This window comes from Dipteris shenzhenensis, chromosome 21, assembly GCF_047967505.1.
Source record: "Dipteris shenzhenensis isolate YYH24624 ecotype China chromosome 21, Dip_SZ_1.0, whole genome shotgun sequence".
NCBI lineage: Eukaryota > Viridiplantae > Streptophyta > Polypodiopsida > Gleicheniales > Dipteridaceae > Dipteris > Dipteris shenzhenensis.
Genome location: NC_141616.1, coordinates 7,323,633 through 7,343,671, shown reverse-complemented (window position 1 = coordinate 7,343,671; position 20,039 = coordinate 7,323,633). Strand labels below are relative to the sequence as shown.

The following is a 20,039-nucleotide window of genomic DNA, read 5'->3' as shown; positions in this document are numbered from 1 at the left end:
GCCTTAGAGCTCATGTAATGGAATTCATTCATGTTTGGATTTGTATGAACAGCTTCCACGCTGAACTCATGTATTCCTTCTTCTCTCAAGTAATAAAATCCTTCGGGGGGGTCTAGCCCGACTGTTGTCCTAGGCCCTAGTGTCTCTGTTGAGAGAGGGAGAGAGGGAGAGAAATGATAGTGCCTCTGCTGTCTTTTACGAGTAAGATTTCATAGAGAAATAAGAGCAAGAGGTTTCAGTTTCATAACCCGGGGGTTAGGTTAAGCTACGGGGTTCAAACAGACAACCAACTATGGACTACTGGCCTACCCTCTCCTCCAAGTCCCCCTCAACTCCCTCAACTCCTTCAACATCCGTCAAGACTCGGTACTCTACAGTTGTAGCCATGACACCCTCTCCATATGCATGGAATTACCAACAAGAAGGCTCAAAATGACCCATCCTTGGGCAACAGGATCGGATCTTTTATCTGCAGCAGGCAGTGAGAGAGCTACGATTGGAACTGGCAAAAGTAAAGGCTTGACTTCACATTCTGGAAGGGCCTAGTAAGCAGGCAGTAATTGATGAGACTGTAAAATCTTGTAAGGATCCCCCCCTACCCCGCAGCTAGTCTCTAAAGTCAAAGATTTTGTTCACACTGAAGTACAAACTGCTAAGAAGGAAGTGATTGTGGAAGTGGACACCAAAGTATGTAAGTGAGATATTCAAGTAGAGATTAAAGAACACGAAGCTAGATGTGATAATGCGCAGAAGATTAGACAGAAGATTGGTACAAAGAGGACACATATAGTGAAATATTGACAAAGATCAAAGCAAGCTTGTCCAACATTGAATGGGTGGATGATGATGAGCAAGATGATGATGACTCTAGGCCAGCTTCTATTTTGCACTATAAAGGTCATGCTATCCTTACACTGAAGGCAAAAGATATGCGGATTAAGCTTCTTCGACAATCTTACAAGTTGAAGGGCACCAAAGTATGGATAGCAGAGGAGCTTACACAAGCTCAACTTAAGATTAAGGCAACTGAATTAGCTTAAGTCAGGGCTGCTAGAAAGGTTGGAAAATGGGCAGTTTACCTTGAAGGTGTAGCACTAATCAGAGAGTTCAAATCAAAACCAAAAGACTCTCAGTCTTAAACTGATGTTTGGCTATTTACTCTTCCAGACTATCATCTAGGTATTCTAAATAATGGGGGCGGCTTTTTGCATTCCTTGGGAGCTGCCATGTGCCCTCCCTAAAGCAGATGTACTAGAGGGTTTCTTGCTGTCCCATAGACCTTTTGGTCTCCAGTGGACGTTAATAGACTCTCTCTCTCTCTCTCTCTCACCGTTGCTAGGAGATCGCATCGGGTCACACGCACAAACCACCGCCAGTGCTCTATCATAGGTTTCTTGTCACCATCACCTCATTCATTGCCGGGCTTCCACCCCCTTTCAGTTCATTGTATCAGATTTCTTTGAGTCTCCTAGACCCTTCGGGCTTTTGAAGACTTCTACTAAATTTTATTTATTTATTTCTCTCTCTTTCTTACCAAGATCAGAGATGCCTTGTTGCCTTCATCCATGAGGCTATTTGACATAGAGAGCACTTACGTAAGATACATAGGTGGGGTCAGGGCACACAGCTGGGCTCTACTCAATGTATGATCACAGAGTTTTTCGAGCCAGATCTTACAGACAAGCAGATCACAGGTGGTCGACGAGGACCACCGTCAACATTTGATCGCATGTTTCCTATCATCATAACCTCTTTCATCAACTTGGCCATGGACCCATATTTTTCTCATGTATTAGTTCTGATATGATGTGATTTAGTTGTATTCATCATGGGTGATGATTCCTGAATAGAGGCTCCATTCTTTCAGCTCATTGAATCAGGCTTCTTTCAGTCTCATAGACCCTTCGGTCTTCAAAGAATTTAATAAAGTCTTTCTCCCTCTCTCTCTCTCTCTCTCTCTCACACACACACACACACACACACACACATTTCGTTTTCTCTTCTTCTTCTTTGGCTTCCTTTTTGTTGTTGTAGTTGTAATTGTTGGGTCGGGATTGTATAGCTTAGTAAGCACTAGGTTTACCCAAGATCTTTGATACCTAGATGACAGCTTGTGCTCAGGTATAGGTGAGAACATAAGCGTAGTCTTACTTCTGAAGTTCCTTTTCTTTCGTACTCTTAGCTTTGTTTCTTGTCTATTCTAAATTCCTTCTTCCCTTTGTATCTTTCTCTTTCCTCCCTCCCTCTATGTCATTGTTCTTCCTTTTGCCTTACAAAATATCTAATTTGTAAGTTTTGAGGGATCTAGGTAAATATCTGCCAAATTCATAGTATCTGTTTAAGAGTCTCATGCTTTTCTATCAGCTTACCAGGCTTCCTGAAGCCGCGTAATAAAGATTAATGTACCCTTGACCTCATTAATGGAGCAACAATCACTATGCGTGTAATTATGCAATTAATAGCATTATCTACATCAAAGAGCTCCTCATCTTGCATCCGCATCTTGTTTCCCAGCATGCAGAAAGTAAGCCAATGTGTCTTCCATCATTAAAAGGAGGGGTTTTACAAAATTAGTGTACAATTTTTTGTGGGTAAATGTTCCAATAAGATTTCAGGTTAATAATCAATACAGTTGACCGCAAATGCATTGCATGTGCTCTGATATTGCTTCTTGATTTGGCAAAAACATTTTTTTTACCATTTTTTCTGTCTGTTTGTTTGTTGGTTCATGGGGGCGGGGTGGCAGGTGTTTAAAACTTTGGAGGGTCGTGAATTTGTTCATTTTCCCATTTTCGATTCATTTAAATGCTCTATATACCTTTCCTCAACTCAACTTTTTCTTTTGCTCTTTTACGTTTTTCTTTAGGGACGAAGCAACATGAGGCCTTTGCGGCCTCCTTTAGCAGAAGATGTTGCGACTATTTGCTACACTAGTGGCACAACTGGGACTCCAAAGGTATACATTTTGCAACAAGCGCTTTGACTCTTTGTATATTTTTTAAGGTTCTCTTTTGACGAGTACTCATAATGTGCTGTTTTTGCAGGGAGCTGTGCTGAGCCATGGCAACCTTCTAGCTAATGTGGCTGGTTCTTGTCTAAGCAATCCTATCAATCCAACAGATGTGTAAGCTTTATTTTGGGTGATAAGCTATGAACGTTTGAAGTTTCAAGTGGGGACAGTTGCTTGGAAGTTGTGAGTTTTTGTATTCTGTGTTCATGTGCCATGCACATTCTTAATGGCAAATAAGCTTATTTTTATTAGGGGTTCTTGGGATGGACAGGTACATCTCTTATTTGCCTCTAGCACACATATATGAGAGAGCTAATATTATTTGTATGACAAAACAAGGGGCGGCTATTGGATTTTATCAAGGGGTAAAAACTTTTGTCCTCATCAAAATTATTTGGTAGTGGTAGGATCTGAAAGAGTTGAGGAATTCATAGTACTCCCGCTCTCTCCTTGTGGAAAACACAGCACTGTCTGGTTCACCTTTTGTCAAGATTGAATTTGTGGTTGAAGTTTTTGAAGGTCATTCAAGTTTTATGACAGAGTTGTGTTAATTTTGGTGGTAGCTGTGTTTGTACAGGATGTGCTGAAATTAATGGATGACATGGGAGTTTTACGGCCTACAATATTTGCAAGTGTACCTCGACTATACAATCGTATTTATGATGGGTAGATGATCTATGAAAGTTTTTTTGGAGACGATCTTTGATAGAAGTGCTTACTTTTACTAGTCTCTACTATTCTGCATGGTTCTAATGGATTTAGGAGGAAATTGTTTCTATTCTGATGTCATGCTTTTGGGGTTGCAGAATATTGGCAGCGGTCAGAACATCTGGTGGTCTGCGAGAAAGGCTTTTTTTTGTTGCTTACAATGCAAAGAAACAAGCTATTGAGAGGGGTAAATATTCTGCAATATTTAACTTTGAATCTAAATTATATGGAAGGCTAGAGCAACTGATATGTCTTTTTGTGTGTACAAAGTGGAACTTCCAACAGAGCCATGTCGTGCTCTCCTTTTATTTAGAAGAAGGTTATGGATTATAGGATAAGGCATTTCCCTTAGATGATCTAGGATAAGGCAGGGATCCCTTTCATTAGTGTAGAAGGGTGGCTCAATACATTAAATGCCTGCTAACTGAGCCCTTAAGACTCTCACCCTGGGCATAGACCCTTACAAACAACTAACTCAAGCACTAAATATGATTGGGGGGAACAACCTCAAGGAGGGAAAAATTGCTCCTAACCTTATTACTAACCTGACATTGACTACTGCCTTAAAATTTCCAACACCCCCTACAGTGACATTGTCTTGATGTAGAAGGTGTGATCTCAATCACCAAATGCAAACAACTTAAAAGCTTACGGAAAGCCTTAAACTTTTCTCAAGTTAGTGCCACGGCGAGCAGATTCTGATGTGTCAGGGCTGATCTTCCCTGCTTGTAACCTCTCTCTGGCATAATGATAGTGAATTTTAATGTGTTTCCTGTTGGCATGAAACATAGGATTCTGTGCTACTACAATTGTCTGTGACAATTGGAGTGGGAGACTCGAATGACACATGTAGATTCAAGCAATCGTCACAACCAAAGACATTCATGTTGTGACAGCTGCTTTATACTCAACGTTACAATAGGAGGGAGCCACCGTTAGCTATTTGTAACTGAACCATGAAATGCATGAATGTCCCTAAAAGAAATATTTTCCACTGGTTGAGTGCTGAGTGTCATAAGCACTACCTCAATCCGAGTCACTATAAGCATGCAACTGCAAGTCACCCCCCAGGAAACATCAATGCAAATGACCGTGTGCTTTGAAACACACTTGACTGCCTGCCAAGGAAGTGTCCTTGGGCTTTGCATAAACTTGCACGCTGCAAGTGAAATCTCTGGCCTAGTATTGCATAGGTAGATGAGGCATCGAACAGCTCGACTATAGATAGTGGCATCAAATGGTTCAATGGCATCATGCATGGATAACTTCAGCCCTGGCTCCATATGGGCTTGCAGTCCTGAAACCTCAACTACTCTAACAGTCTCTGCATGTGCTTTGACTGTATCATAACAACGCCATGCCCAACTACTAATGCAAGAGGCCCAAATCTGACATTTCAAATGTCAACTGCATTTCAGTTTTGAAATCTACAATTTTCTTTGCATTGGTGCCCTCAGCATATCATCCACTCTCAAAATAATGATTAGCAAGTCCCCTCCATCCTTCTTGATGTAGAGGATGTTTTCAGTTGGACTATTGCAAAGACCGCAGCTGGTGAAATATGCATCTATTTTAGCATACAAGGCTTGAGGAGCTTGCTTTAAGCTGTACAAGGCTTTCCTCAATGTACATACCTTTTGCTCTTGACCAGGCATCACAAAGCCTATGGGCTATTTCACATACACCTCTTCTAAGAGGTCCCCATTCAGAAAGGTGTTTTTATGTCTAATTGATGCAGTTGACAAACACACTGTGCAACCATTGCAAGCACACACCTGATGGCGGTCATCCTCCAAAAGTTTCTTCATAATCTATGCCCTTTTGGAGAATAGTATTTTGCAACAAGCCTTGCTTTGTGCTTATCATTGGTACCATCAGATTTGCTTTTAAACTTGTATACCAACTTTGTGCCAGGAATCTGAAAAGTACTGGGAGGTGTCCAACATCCATGCAGAGGTGTGGGAATTTAAGAAGTGAGAGAAAAGATGCTGCTTCGTCTCTGTATGTTTCTGCACAATCTAGTATATCAGGCCCCTTTGGCATACAACACCTTCTAGTTTCTGAAACAGCACACCCACAATTTGGTTACAACACCTTCTAGTTTCTGAAACAGCACACCCACAATTTGGTTGATACTTTGTCGAAGACGCGTTGCAACCATGGTGACCTTCAACTGGAAATGCGAGTCTCTAATAAACTAAGAAAAGGATGGTTTGCGAATTCATGTGTCCCCTTAATTTGTTGCCTTGCTTATAGATTGACTGGAGAGTTTTTTTAAGTCTCATCTTAAATTTCATAGATGCAATCTCTTTCTGTGATCCTTAAATTGATTTTAATTGATAATTTACTTGTTAGGTTCTAAATGGCTTGATGGTTTGAGTCCATTTATACTGCTAATGCGGAGTGTGGTGAGTTGTTGATAAAAAGCATGTGGCAGGGTTTGCCTTTGAGAGGCAAGTTTTCTAATCTAAGCAACCTTCTTTGTCATGTCAGGAAAATCTCCATCTCCTCTTTGGGATCGCTTGGTATTTAACAAGATAAAAGCAAGATTGGGGGGTCGTGTTCGTATGATGGTTTCTGGAGCATCGCCATTATCACCTGAAGTGCTGGATTTTCTTCGAATGTATGTCGTTCAACCTTTTGGTTTAGGCTGCAGTCACAATTTGCAAGGTGCATTGTATTTGATTTCTCCTGCTCCTGGTTTTGGCATTGTATGCAGCTGCTTTGGTGGGCTCGTGTCTGAGGGATATGGTATGACTGAGACAGCTTGTGTGATTTCATCTTGTGATGATGGGGATAACACATCTGGGCATGTTGGCTCCCCCAATCCTGCTTGTGGTAAGAACACCTTTATGACAAAGGCCACAAATTTCAAAGAGAGTAATTTGCATCTCCTTTGGTGTATGCGTTCATATGCAGTTATGAATGAATAGCTGGTAAGCAAATAAGTGCGAGCCAGTGATCAACATTATCAGATCAATGGCAGTAAGGTGTACATACACTGTGTGTGTCTATTAGAAAAATCTACTGAACACAAAAGTGACCGGTGTCCTTACGGGTTTGACATATTCAAGAATATTGGTGTCCTTTCCAGTTAAAATATTACTATTTTAAAATGAAGAATTAAATTTGACAGACAACAATATGGATGTTATTATTGCTAGAACGTGGGCAATGATTACAAATGAACCTTTGTACTTGGGTAGAGCCCGGTCAATAGAATGAAGCCATTCCATTCGGGTTGGAGTGAAGTGCTTAGAGTCAAAAGGGCTAATCAAAGAGGAGCTAGAGAATTGAGAGGAGTCGAGACTGGATTGTCATCATGATATTCAAAGAGGAGCTATAGACCTGAGAGGAGTTGAAAGAGAAGCGATGACTAAGTGAAATCTGTGGGCTGGGCTCACAATGTGGAGCACATCCCCAGGAGATTGGTCAAGGAAAGCAGTCCATAGTTGTAGTTCTGTAGGAGACACAAAGGAGTCAGAAGGAAGAGGGCAGCTCTGCTATGCATTGGAGTTAATGGCTTTGCCACTATGGGAGCCACAAGCATGTGTGAGTGTAACCTTGCCTATACATCACGAAATTACCTTTCATGGAGTTTTACTTTTCTCATTGTGCGAGTTTCATTTCGTCCACTCTCTTGTATTTCTATACCATATTTGACCTTGTTTTCGAGTGAAGTGGTGTAGTATTTTGGGCAAGCAAAGCCGCTTTGCCTTGCCCATGCATCATGAAATGACCTTTTATGGAGTTTTACTGTTCTCATTGTACGAGTCTACTCTCTTGTATTTCTATACCATATTTGTGGTGCTTGTCCATTCAGCTTTGGGTGGGATTGGTTTCTGACCTTGTCGTTGAGCAAACTGGTGTGTTATTTTGGGCAAGCAAATCCGCTTCTCTGTAGCCATGTCATGTGTGCCAGCTGGTACACAAGAACAAACAAGAGAATGCACTGAATATTAGAGTTGGACTAGCAGGTAAATTTTGGCAAGAGGATGTAATTGTGGAGATGTGGTGGTCCTTGGAGACCCTAATGCCTGTATTGGGAACATGCAGGTAAGTATCAACAGCGTGATTGATTCGGATCCATTATATTTAGATGAGTGTGATGCATCAGAAATTAGATGCGATAGAATGTTAACTAGTAGTGAGATGGTCATACAACATGGGCAAGTTTTCATCAGGATGTTTGCAACACCCACATGTTGGTTATGAATGGCATGAAGCAATGACCGGGTGCAAGAGATTACGCATCCATCATCAGCACAATAGGGGAAAGTGTACCTGACAATTCCCTTGTTCATGAAGGGGGCCTTGCACGGATTATCTCTGCCCTTGGATAGTGTGGAGTAGAGGAGGACATTGATGATATGAGGGCAGCATGGGTCAGCGGGAGGAGACGACAAGGAGAGCTGCAACCTGAGATGCAGGGGCCACACATGATGCAAAGATGGACCAGAGAACGCATGATGGATGTTCAGCCCATCATAGCTTTACTCAGACAGGATCGGCCAGGTACAGGTGTCACTCTCGATATGGTCCATCGGATACAGAGATCATGGAAACCACGTCCCTTGCCACAGTGAGAGACGACCTAGCAAACACACATAGGAGATATTTTCACGGCTCATAGGAGAGCCACCATGGCAGCTGGTTATGTGTTTTGACTCTAAGATTGAAGGTTTGAGTTTATTTTCACACAGTATTCAGGAAAGGGCCTTAGCGAGCCCTCTGCTTGAGCCCACAGTGGCTTATATGAGTTACTTTTGGATTGTACTTTGTCTCATATGCCCATGAGGGCTCTCTCTCTCTCTCTCTCTCTCTCGCTCTCTCTCTCTGCACTCAGTCGGGCACAGCGTCCCCGACTACCCATGCCACGCCCCAGGCACCCTTTCCATGGACAGATTCGGGCCATCATTGCACGGCATCGGAGGCGTCTTCCGAAATGTGCTGATCTCTTTGGCCTACATAGCATCATGATGGATATACTGGGATGAGCGGGAGAGAGGAGTATCTCGGATAGTTTATGTCTATAGAGCTTTTCCCTTCATTCCATTTCTACTCTTAGTTAGAATAGAGTTCATTCCAGTATTGCCTTTTTCTCTCAAACTGATGAGACTCCATAGTTGCACGTGTATTGGTTTTGGTCTCATAGGCCACTTTGGCCTCTTGTAGATGCTAGCATACCTCTCTCTCTCTCTCTCTCTCTCTCTCTCTCTCTCTCTGCCTCTCCTCCTCGCCTTGCTGCTCCACCCTGCTCCTCTCTGCAGCCCCGCGCTGCCTCTTCCCTGCAGCTCCCTCCTCCGCCTGCTGCTTCCTCCCTGCAGCTCCCTCCTTCGCCCGCTGCCTCCTCCCCTCAGCTCCCCCCTCCGTGCAGCTCCCTCCGCGCAGCTCCCTCCTCCGCCCGCTGCCTCCTCCCTGCAGCTCCCTCCTCCGCCCGCTTCCTCCTCCCCTCAGCTCCCCCCTCCGTGCATCTCCCTTCCCGCAGCTCCCTCCTCCCCTTCTGCCCTTTGCTCCTGCTGCCCTGCCTGCAGCTCCGCCTGCAGCCCCGCTTCCCCTCCGTGCCTACTGCCCCGCCCTCCTGCAGCTCCTCGTCTGCAGCCCCGCCCTCCTGCAGCTCCCTCCTTCAGCTGCCTCCCAGCTCCACCCTCCTCCTTCCACCGTCCCTCCCTCTTGGCTCCCAGCCTAACCTCGCCACCCTCCCTCCCTCTTGGCTTCAACCCCCCCCCCCCTTCAGCCCTCCCTGTCTACACCCTCCTACAGCCCCTCCCCCACCCCGACCTACAGCCTCGTTTCAACCCCTTGGGGGTTCTCTTGTCATGAGGGGGGGGTACAACCCTCTCCCTCTCCCACTCCTGCAAAAAGACTAAGTCCTACACCGAACGCGGGTCTGCCTACGAAATGGGGAAAGGTGGCAAGGATACGGATAAAGCCACCAAGAAAGACGATAACAAAGCCAAGAAACAACACAACTGAAACTCGAAGATGTGAACACACGCTACAACCGTAGTGGACTCGGAGTGGACAGCAAAGCAAAGGCGGGACCCACCTTGGCCTCAGCTTCAGCTTCAGTTTCAGGTTCAGTCTCAGCCTCGGTCTCAGCTACATCCTCATCCTCAGCCTCAGCGCCAGTCTCAGCTTTAGCTTCAGCGTCAGCTCTAGTTCCAATTAGCTGTCTGCTTGGGGTTTCCACGCACCTGGACCATCAACACTATCTCACCCATCCACAAGGTAGGGGATGATGGATCCCATGAACCCGGAGAACTACAGGACCATTATGATTGGACATGTCATGTCCAAGATTTATGCATCAGTACTTGATTCTGAGGTCAGCAGAGTTGCAGAGTGTCGAGGACTCAGAGCAACGGGACAGGTTGGTTTCAAACGGGATCATGGGACCATGGACCATATTCTCGCGCTCAGATGTATCGTCGAGGAGACGAGGGCACGGAAGCAGAGGGTTTACTGTTGCTTTGTGGATTTTCGCAAGGCATTTGACACTGTTCCGAGAGCTCGCCTAATACGTCGCCTACAGGATTTGGGTTATGACCAGGAGATCATTTGGGCTGTCATGGCACTTTATGAGCGAGTTTCAGGCAGAGTCCGAATAGGGTCTGGATGGACATATGAGATCATGAGCACTTTTGAGGTCAAACAAGGGTGCCCATTATCACCTACCTTCTTTGGCCTCTACATCGACGAGCTCGAGACAGTGATGCAGGCACAAGATGGGGCATGTTACTCTCTTGCGGACACGTAGATCCGGATATTGCTTTACGCAGATGACATGGCTCTCTTATCTTCCTTAGCAGAGGGACTCCAGAGACACCTTGACGCACTACAATCCTTTTGTGAGTCTCATGATTTGAAGGTCAACTTGGGTAAAACCAAGGTTATGATCTTCAATACATCTTGAGCCGTCATACACGATGAGCATTTTGCATTTGATGGGTCCCCTGTTGAGGTAGTTTCATCATAGACCTATCTTGGGGTTCTCTTTTCCGGACCCATCTTCACTATGAGACCTGCGATGCATGCACGCCTGAGCAGAGGATACGCTTCATTGGCTAGACTCGAGAGGCAGAGCTTCTGCTCTCACTTTAAGGATCCACAGACCAAAGGGTTGCTTTTTGACTCCTTGGTCTGCCTAGCAGGGATGTATGGCAGTCCATGTTGGGGGCTAGACTTTTTGGATACAGAGTGGGCCAGGGTGGAGTGGCTTCAGGTTCTCATGTTATCACGGATGATCCGTGGTAAGCCATCCGTCCCTCACCAGATCATCCGGGCAGAGTTTGGGTCACCCCCATTACAGCTAGATGTTGCATTTCAGGTATTTACGTATCTGTACCGAGTTAGGGAGTATGGGGATTACACATCTGGACGTAGCAGGATACCATGGCTAGCACTGTCCTCTTCTATGGCACTTGTTGCAGGGGAGACCAGAGGTGTTGGTATGCACGCACAGAGAGATGGTTTGTAGGACTAGGGCTCCACATGGACAAACTACCTCCTTTCCAGCACAGCATGGATGCTTCGTTCTCTCCCCTGCTATCACACGAGGTCAACCAGGTTATTTGTGAGGATCTACTACAGCTACACACATTCCGGACTTGGTTGGGCCCAAGTGATCTTCCAGTGAAGCTGGGCTTCTACAGAGATCACTTCTTACATATCATAGCGGAGGGTTTCATTGATCCACCACGATACACGTAGATTCACCTACCCCACTCGTTGAGAATCTCTCTTGGGCAGTTCCGGATCTCTTCTCACAGACTTCGTATTGAGAGCGGCAGAGGAGAGCGGTTACCCAAAGAGAGACACATATGCACACTGTGTGACATGCAGGAGGTTGAGACAGAGGAGCATTTCATATTCAGATGTCCTGTTTACTATGAGATCCGAGGGCGTTTCTACTTCCTCTTCAGAGATAGTAATGGGGTTTTGGCCCGTTTTCTCTCCTACCCAGACCAACGATGTTTGGCTGGTTTCATTCACGAGATGCTCAGACATTGAGATAGGATACTTCGAGCATGGAGACAGGAGCAAACTTCCCCCGACTGATATCTCTCAGAGCTCTATCACGGAGTTCTTTCAGCCAAATCACATAGACCCCCACGAGGCGAGACCTCGACGTGACCGTGACTCGGAGCCTGTGACCTGATAGCTCAGACAGAGGGTTGACTCACAAATCATACTTCGAGACAGCCCCTCCTTGTTTAGGATCGGAGCCCGATCGGCGGGGGTCACAGTGGCCCTGGTTAGACGCAGAGCTACGACCAGGAGACGTACCAGGACTGCACCCTTGGGGAGGCGACAATGCTCTATTGATGACCTCATGCCTCCAATTCCAGAGCCTCATCCATCTTGATGTCTTGTTGCTGATGATGATGATGATGATGGTTATGATGATGTCGATGATGATGCTGAGATTGATTGATTGATATACACAATCGAGATATGACTATGTTGTACTTGGGATTTAGTACTACCATTTTGCTTTCTTGCATTCTGCATTGGTGTGGATGCTCGTTTAGTAGCTCTACTACCACAGCTCATTGTATCAGGTTTTTCACAGTCTCATAGACCCATCGGTCTTCCGAACACTTTAATAAACTTTCTTTCTTTCTTTCTTTCTTTCTCTCTTTTTTGACTCCTTGGTCCTCGCCCTGCAGGGATGTATGGCAGGCCATGCTGGGGGCTAGATTTATCGGATACAGAGTGGGCCAAGGTGGAGCGGCTACAGGTTCTCATGTTATCACGGATGATCCGTGGTAAGCCATCTATCCCTCACCAGATCATTCCGGCAGAGTTTGGGTCACCCCCATTACAGCTAGATGCTGCATTTCAGGTCATTACATGTCTGTACCGAGTCAGGGAGTATGGGGATTACACATCCGGGCGTAGCAGGATGCCATGGTTAGCACTGTCCTCTTTTATGGCACTTGCAGCAAGGGGAGATCAGAGGTGTTGGTATGCACGCACGGAGAGATGGTTTGCAAGACTAGGGCTCCACATGGACAGACTATCCCCTTTCCAGTACAGCATGGATGCTCCTTTCTCTCCCCTCCTATCACACGAGGTCGACCAGGTTATCCGTGAGGATCTACTACAGCTATACACATACCGGACTTGGTTGGGCCCGAGTGATCTTCCAGTGAAGTTGGGCTTTTACAGAGATCACTTCCTACATATCACAGCGGAGGGTTTCATTGATCCACCAGGATACACGCAGATTCACCTACCCCACTCGTTGAGGATCTCCCTTGGGCAGTTTCGGGTCTCTTCACACAGACTTCGTATCAAGAGTGGCCTAGCAGAGCGGTTACCCAGGGAGAGGCGCATATGCACACTATGTGACATGTAGGAGGTTGAGACAGAGGAACTTTTACATTAGCCTCTCTACTCTTCTCCACTAGCCTCTCCATGTCATCCCGCTAGCCTCTCCGCTCTCTCCACTAGCTTCTAGACTTTGGGCTAGATTTAGCCTTTTGCTTAGGGGTTCATTTGAATGCAAGGGCAGCAGAATTTGGCACGTTACACTAGGAAACAAAACCGAGAAGATGGAAAGACGCTCCAAAACGATGGTTTTCACCTTATGAATCTGCGACCAGCATACAAGGATGACCTGTACACAAACCATCGTCAGTCCAACCACAAATTTGAGAAAATATGCATTTGTTGCAGCAGCGACTATGCCTACAGCATTTGGGAAAACACATTAGAAGGATACTGATGTCTTGGGCACAGCCCCGAGCTAAAGACATAAACTAGAGGGAGTAGATAGAAGCATTGGCCAAGAGCACAGAGGAACTGAAGGTCCCCAACAATGGAGTTTGAGTCATAGGCAGTATTAGAAATGGCGTTGCGCAATGTAAAACATTTTTCTTCTACTGACCCATGACTCTCAAAGTCTACCATTGAGAGTCTCAGCATTTTTGGGATGTCTTATCCCTATCTATCTCAGGTTGGGCAGCGGGTGCAGTCAATTTCCATGCTTGTCTCTGTATGACAATGTTGCATAACACCTAAATACTCGAATGCGTAGATATTTGCGACGTGTCGCTGAGCCCAATCAATCTTTGTGTCTCTCGGAAACGTCTCCTGTTGCTATCTGATCTCACGCAACTTGGTCTCTGTGTGTCGTTGCATCTCTGTTAGATAGAGGCCAACGTAGACTCGGTAACCAAGAGAGGCCCAAAACCGTGCCCCTTCTCGGATCTCATAGTAAACTGAGCAAGTACATAGGAAATGCTCCTCTATCTCCACCTCCCCCAAGGTGCATAACCTGTAGATCTATTGGTCTCTAGGCATACCTGTGGCTCTCCCTACCTCGATCTTGAGCTGATTTGGACGAGACCCGCATCTATCCACTGGCAACCCTCAAAGCGTGCGAGACTCGCATGTCGCCCTTGATACCGGGGCTTGATAATCATTCCATTTTCCGATACTCTCAAGAAATGGTCGCAGTAGAATTGGATCTTGGTGGGAAACTCCTGGTCTCCCCCCTAGGTCCATGATGCATAGAGCTGGAGTAGGTTCAACCGTATAATACAAATGATCTCCTCTCGTGGGACCAAGGGATTGGGGGCATTCAAGCTATACTGAAAGGAGGGGAGACGGTCCATTTGAATACCTTGGCTGTCAAACCATCTGGATATGCGTGCGTACCAGGCCGTGCAAACCCCACTCTCGGCTAGTCGTATGGATGACTCTAGTGCCACCCTTGGTAGTCTCCACCTAGGCAAGGCCCAGACCCTGTGAAGATAGGTGAGCATCCGGAAGATGGCGTCAATATGAAGCAGTGTCATGGTGAACTCTGCCCGGACAATTTGGTGGGGGATTGAAGGCCTACTCCGAATCATCATGGATCCCATAATCACCTCCAACCCCTCAAAATGCCGCCACGTGTAAATGGTTGTCGGTTTCACAAGTGCGTCATGGGGGGTCCTAGAAGTGTGCCTGCAAGCACTGCCTCTCTAGCCGAGCTAGAGCTCCCTGTCCTCGTGTAAGTCATGCCTTGGCCGCGTGGGTCATCGAGAAGATTGCTTCCGCAAAAGACTGCCCCTAGATAGGTGTATGATTGTAAAATCTCCACCGGCTCCCCTCAATAAGTGAAACTTTGGCGATGGAGTACTGCCAGTGAGGTATTTAAAATAATAACCTTGGTTTTGCCAAGGTTGACTGCCAAGTCTCTTTGTTCGAAAAACACCTCTAGGGCTTCTGGGTGTCTCTGTAAGCTTGTTGCTGAAGAGGATAGAAGGACTATGTTATCTCATACAACAGTATCTGTATCATCAAGTCGGCCAGCAATGATCCCTCACCGTGAAACTCGTGATCTCAAGAGGCCTCACAGGCCTATGAGAAAAGTGCAAATAAAAAAGGGATAAACACCAACATCAGTTAAAGACTGAGAGTCTTTTGGGAGCATAGCATCTATGAGATTGTTATAGGCTAGCTATGGTCTACTATTAAAGATTATCAGCCTGCATTTACGTCAGTTTTGGACTGAGAGGCTTAGGGTTTAGATTTGAAGTCTTTGATTAGTGCTTTTCCATCTCTGTAAACAGTCCATTTTTCTTCCTTCTGAGTGTCCTTCACTTTGGTAAAATCTGTGGCTTTCATCTTGAGCTGAGTTGGAGTGAGAACCTCCCAGAGAGAGAGAGAGAGAGAGAGAGAGAGAGAGATTACGCACAGTGAGAGGAAACAAGAAGCAGAGCGCTCAAAGTAGTCTAGGAACTAAAGGTCATTTGAAATGGCAAGTACAAAGAGTGGGAGATAGATTCGTGTAGTCTCCTCTGCAGTCCTCCTATTTAGCCCTCTTTAGTTAAAACACCCTTATAGAAGCTGTAGTGCTAATTCCCACTAGCATAGCTTATTTCCCCTTTATCGCAACATGGAAAATTAGAGGAACCATGTTGAACACAATAATACTAGATTGCCAGTTTTTGCATGATGTTGATGGTTTGACTGAGGTTTTTTATTATAACTAATATCTTGGTTCTTTGTTTCTCTGTGCCAAAATAATTATGATCTGGTATCATGTATCCACTATTTTATGTGTGGTTAAAGTAACCATTTTAACAGCAAACAAGCATTTTAATTCTTTTTGTGTGTGTGTGTGTAAGGTTGACGGTTGTACACCATTCTTTATTGAATTGAATCTTTAAATGTTGGCACATCACTCCTTAAAATTGCAAAGGATACAATATTCCAGAAATAAGGTTATGTTTTGAATTAAACCCTTGATGAGCTAGGGGAACGATAAATAAATACAAAAACATAATTTTGTCTTTTCAAGCATACTTTCCATAAAAAAGCATCACATTAGGAAAGAACTAGGTGATGTTTGGGGTTGAAACTATCATGTGTTGCTAAAGTGCAATGTTTGCTGTTGCAGAAGTAAAATTGGTAGATGTTATTGAGATGAATTATACCTCTGAAGACAAGCCTTACCCCCGAGGAGAAATTTGTGTTCGAGGCCCCATTGTTTTCAAGGGTTATTACAAAGATGAATTGCAAACGTGATTACCTGTCTTCACCTTTATATAGTACTCTTGAAAATTTCTTCTATTCTAATCTGTTTGTTGGTTGTTTGCAGGAGAGAGATTCTTGATGAAGAAGGATGGTTGCATACAGGAGATATAGCATCATGGCTACCTGGCGGAAGACTCAAGATAATTGATAGGTTTGCATCCATTTCTTTTTTTGTTTTTTAGTAAATATCGGTTGGTACATGGAATAATTTTAATATGAAAGCTTGGAAAGTAAGTCAATGAAAGCTACCGATGTGAACTCTCTCACACGATATAGAGATTGAGAAGGGAAGGTGGGCAAGACCTAGGGTCCCAAAAGAAGAAAGAATATGCAAAATCTACCCCACAGGGGACGTGGAAAATGAGCAGCATGTACTCGTAAGACGTGGGGCCTATGTACACATCAGAGAAAGATATGATGACAATAGAGGCAACCCAAAAAATATTTTAGAACAGCCAACTACAAAGCTAGGAATTTATCTAAAAGAAGTTTTGGAACACCGCAACAAGATACTTTGGCGAGCATGCAAGCTAGCTCAACAACTACTTACTACATAGCAAGTCTATAGTATTTTCTTTCACCGGATGTAAAAGATCACTATTTGTTGATAGTGGTCACCAGTCTCATGAGGACGTTAACACAATCATATCATCTCTCTCTCTCTCTCTCCTCCCCCCCAACTCCCCCCACCATCCCCCTCCTCAAATGGCGCCTTTGAATCACGGGCCTCTAGGCCCCGAGGCATGAGCCACAACCACTACATGGCTGCTAGCTGGGCCACGTGACATAGCTTGGCCTAGCCAAGCAAGGCTGCCCAGCGCAGCGCCTACAGTCCAAGCCTCCACGAAAACAGGGCACAGCAAGCGCACTGTCCCTAGACTTGCTCCAGGCTCCATGGCCTCAAGGCTCTACAATCCACTAGCTCCCAACACATCTCGGACCTGCCAAAACAGGAAAACAGTGGAACAAAGGGCAAAGACAGCTTCAAAAAAAGGCCCCTAGGAAAGAGGAGCTCTCAAATATACGCGCCCAAATGCAAAATGACATGAAAAAATGCCAAGGGGATATGCAAAAAAAAAGGACAAATCAACTATGCAAAATTCAGATGGATATAACCAGTCTTTTTGCTTCCCAAATTGAGGCATTGGAAGCCCAAATCACTAACCTCAAACAGGAGAATGAGAAACTGAGGGTAGATACACATAGGGAGGATGGGGAGTTTCTGCCCCCCCTAAATGAGGAGCTGAACCTCATTAAAGAACAAATGCAAGAGCTCAAGGATGCAAAGGGGATTTATGAAGCGGGATGCAAGAGATGAGCTGAAATCTGAGAATAAGGCACTCAGGAAAGAGATGGTAACCTTATAGGCCACTTTGCAAGGTAAACATATTGGATTCACTCAGCAAATCATTAAGGAAAAAGAAAAAATGCTAGAATGGAAAGATGTGGTGAAAAGTGGCACAATAGTCCCCAAGGAGGAGTTCATTTCTGATGCCTTAGAGGAAGACAAGAGAAGGGGCAGCAAGGCCGTGAATGTTCTAGTCAGAGGGCTAACAGTAGGAGATATCCCTTTGGCAGATGCTGCAGCATTATTCACTAAGATGGGAGTTAACTTGACATGTGAGATAACCTGGCGGGTGGGCAAAGAGGATGCGCCAACCAGGCCATTGATTGTGAGGCTTCGGACAAGATAGGTCCACCCTCATGAGCATGAGGACAACACTGAAGGGCACCAGGACTTTCTTGGATGACGATCTCATGCTCTTGCAACAAGAGCACTGACGGGAGGGGATGGCACGTGTAATGGCAGCAAGACAGGAAGGGAAATGGGCTGTGTACCGAGATGGCAAAGTGATCATACGAGAGAGTAGAAAGGTCAGAAAGGAGAGAAGGTGGAGTGGAGAGCACATGACGGTGTCTCCTACCGGGGTCGGGGGTGGAGAATAGCTTGAAAATGGTAGTATGGAATTGCAATGGCACCCTCTGGTCTGACCCGGGAGGTTTCTCAGAAACATACACCGTTAGAGACATGATTTTCTACACTGAAATGCATGAGAGTCCAAAGAGAGAATTGCCCACAGTGACAGGATACGCTTCGGAGTCAGCCCACAGAAAGGATATGAGGAGAGACAGTGGGGTATGCGAGTCGGGGGGGGGGGGGGGGGGGGGCAGCTGTCCTTTTCAGATCACATATGAGACCACTCATATCTGTGGTACGAAGAGAGGAGCATGCTCGACTCATGCGGGTATGAATCCAACCACTAGATACACGACCGATCTTCATTGCGGTGTGCTATTTCCCCCCAAATACATCACCGTATGCACATGAGGTCACTACAGAGGGACACAACCCATATGGGACTATACATGATGACATCATAGAGTTCTCTAGACAGGGTGATACTTCTTCTCGGTGACTTCAATGCACGTACAAGAGATAGACAGGTAGGCCTATTGGATTTTGCATCTAATTCTCTCATAGTGCCATAGTAGATGCAGTAGAGTATCAATCTTCACGATGACCCATGCCACCCAAGAAGGGCTCACACGAGGGTGTAGTGCTTTGGCTCGACTAGAGTGGCAGTGCTTCTAGGCGCACTTCCAAGATCCACCGACGATGCGACATGGGCAGCTGATTAGATGGCATTTGGGCAACACACCCAAAGAGAAAAACAAAGAGAGGGGGCTGCCACATGGGCAGCACCTCACATCAAACACAAGAAAGCCTGCATGGACAAGGCAGCTTATGTCAGCCAAGGTACGGACCTGCTACAGCAGATGTACGGACAGTACATAGGAGCTCCATGTGGCTGTACGGAGCTGGCAGGAGCCGGAACAGAGGCATGATCAGCATGATGAATTTACGCAGCAAAAGCGGCTGATTGGGGACTAAGAGGACTTGGTTTGGGGCCCTACACAAGGGCTGGGGGCAGCCCACAGCATGGAGGAGGAGGTGTGGCCTGGTTGGGCTGGTCCAAGCCAGCCAACCAGGGTCATATATGCTGGAAAAGGGGCCGACTCTTGGTCGGCTGGAGCTAACCCCTGGGTCGGTCAATAAGGCTTGGGGAGTCGGTATTTTTGGCTGGGCCTTTGAGCCCTATATAAGGTGGCCATTTGGGCCTCCTTGATTATCACTTGGAGCAACCTCTGAAGAGCAGGAAGGAGCAGCACTAGCAGCAGCAGTTGGGCCTTATCCAGGAGGTGAACTAGGCTGGATACCTGCAGCAAGAGGTGCCCACCTAGGCTGGCTTTCCGGACAGCAAGATGTAAGAGACCCTTTGGACAGAGAGTCTACATATGCTCAGTGGACCATGCGGGCAATCAAGAGGTCCCAGGCATATAGTAGGAAAACGTTTTGGTATTGTATCTTGTCCAGTTTGTGGACGGACGGAAATTTATAAGTGTTGCTTCTATATTTGTCTTTGAGCACAGTCTATTTACTGGCCTACACACACATGAATGGTTATGAAGTACACACATATTGATGAAGCCAAGAGGCTGATTACAAGGTCTCCACAGACTTCCAATATCTTGCTCAACTTTATATGGCGAATATGCATCCAATCACGCACTCTTCCTTTCAACCAAGCGTGCAACAAAACCCAAAGGCATAAACTATCTGTTTGCTTACTGCACCTACACAGCCAGGTGCCCAACCAGCCAAACATGGCCAAACACTTGCAGAAAAAGCCAAAGACAGCCAAAACTCTGGCACATCCAACTAGGAAAACCCTCCCAAAACAGGTCACCCCTATCTTTAGTCACCCTGGCCATTTCCCAAGAGCAT

At 45.7% G+C, this 20,039-nt stretch overlaps 1 protein-coding gene across 1 annotated transcript in view; it reads left to right on the top strand.

Annotated features, from left to right (window-relative positions):
- LOC147888437 (long chain acyl-CoA synthetase 6, peroxisomal-like) overlaps positions 1-20,039 on the top strand; it is a 100,474-nt gene that overhangs the window by 65,580 nt on the left and 14,855 nt on the right. Inside the window, exons 11-19 of the mRNA XM_087393041.1 lie at positions 2,867-2,956; positions 3,045-3,124; positions 3,282-3,375; positions 3,588-3,676; positions 3,817-3,905; positions 6,212-6,341; positions 6,438-6,556; positions 16,116-16,239; positions 16,317-16,403. Coding sequence (XP_087249167.1) covers positions 2,867-2,956; positions 3,045-3,124; positions 3,282-3,375; positions 3,588-3,676; positions 3,817-3,905; positions 6,212-6,341; positions 6,438-6,556; positions 16,116-16,239; positions 16,317-16,403 — 902 coding nt within the window. The remainder of the gene's footprint in view (positions 1-2,866; positions 2,957-3,044; positions 3,125-3,281; positions 3,376-3,587; positions 3,677-3,816; positions 3,906-6,211; positions 6,342-6,437; positions 6,557-16,115; positions 16,240-16,316; positions 16,404-20,039) is intronic.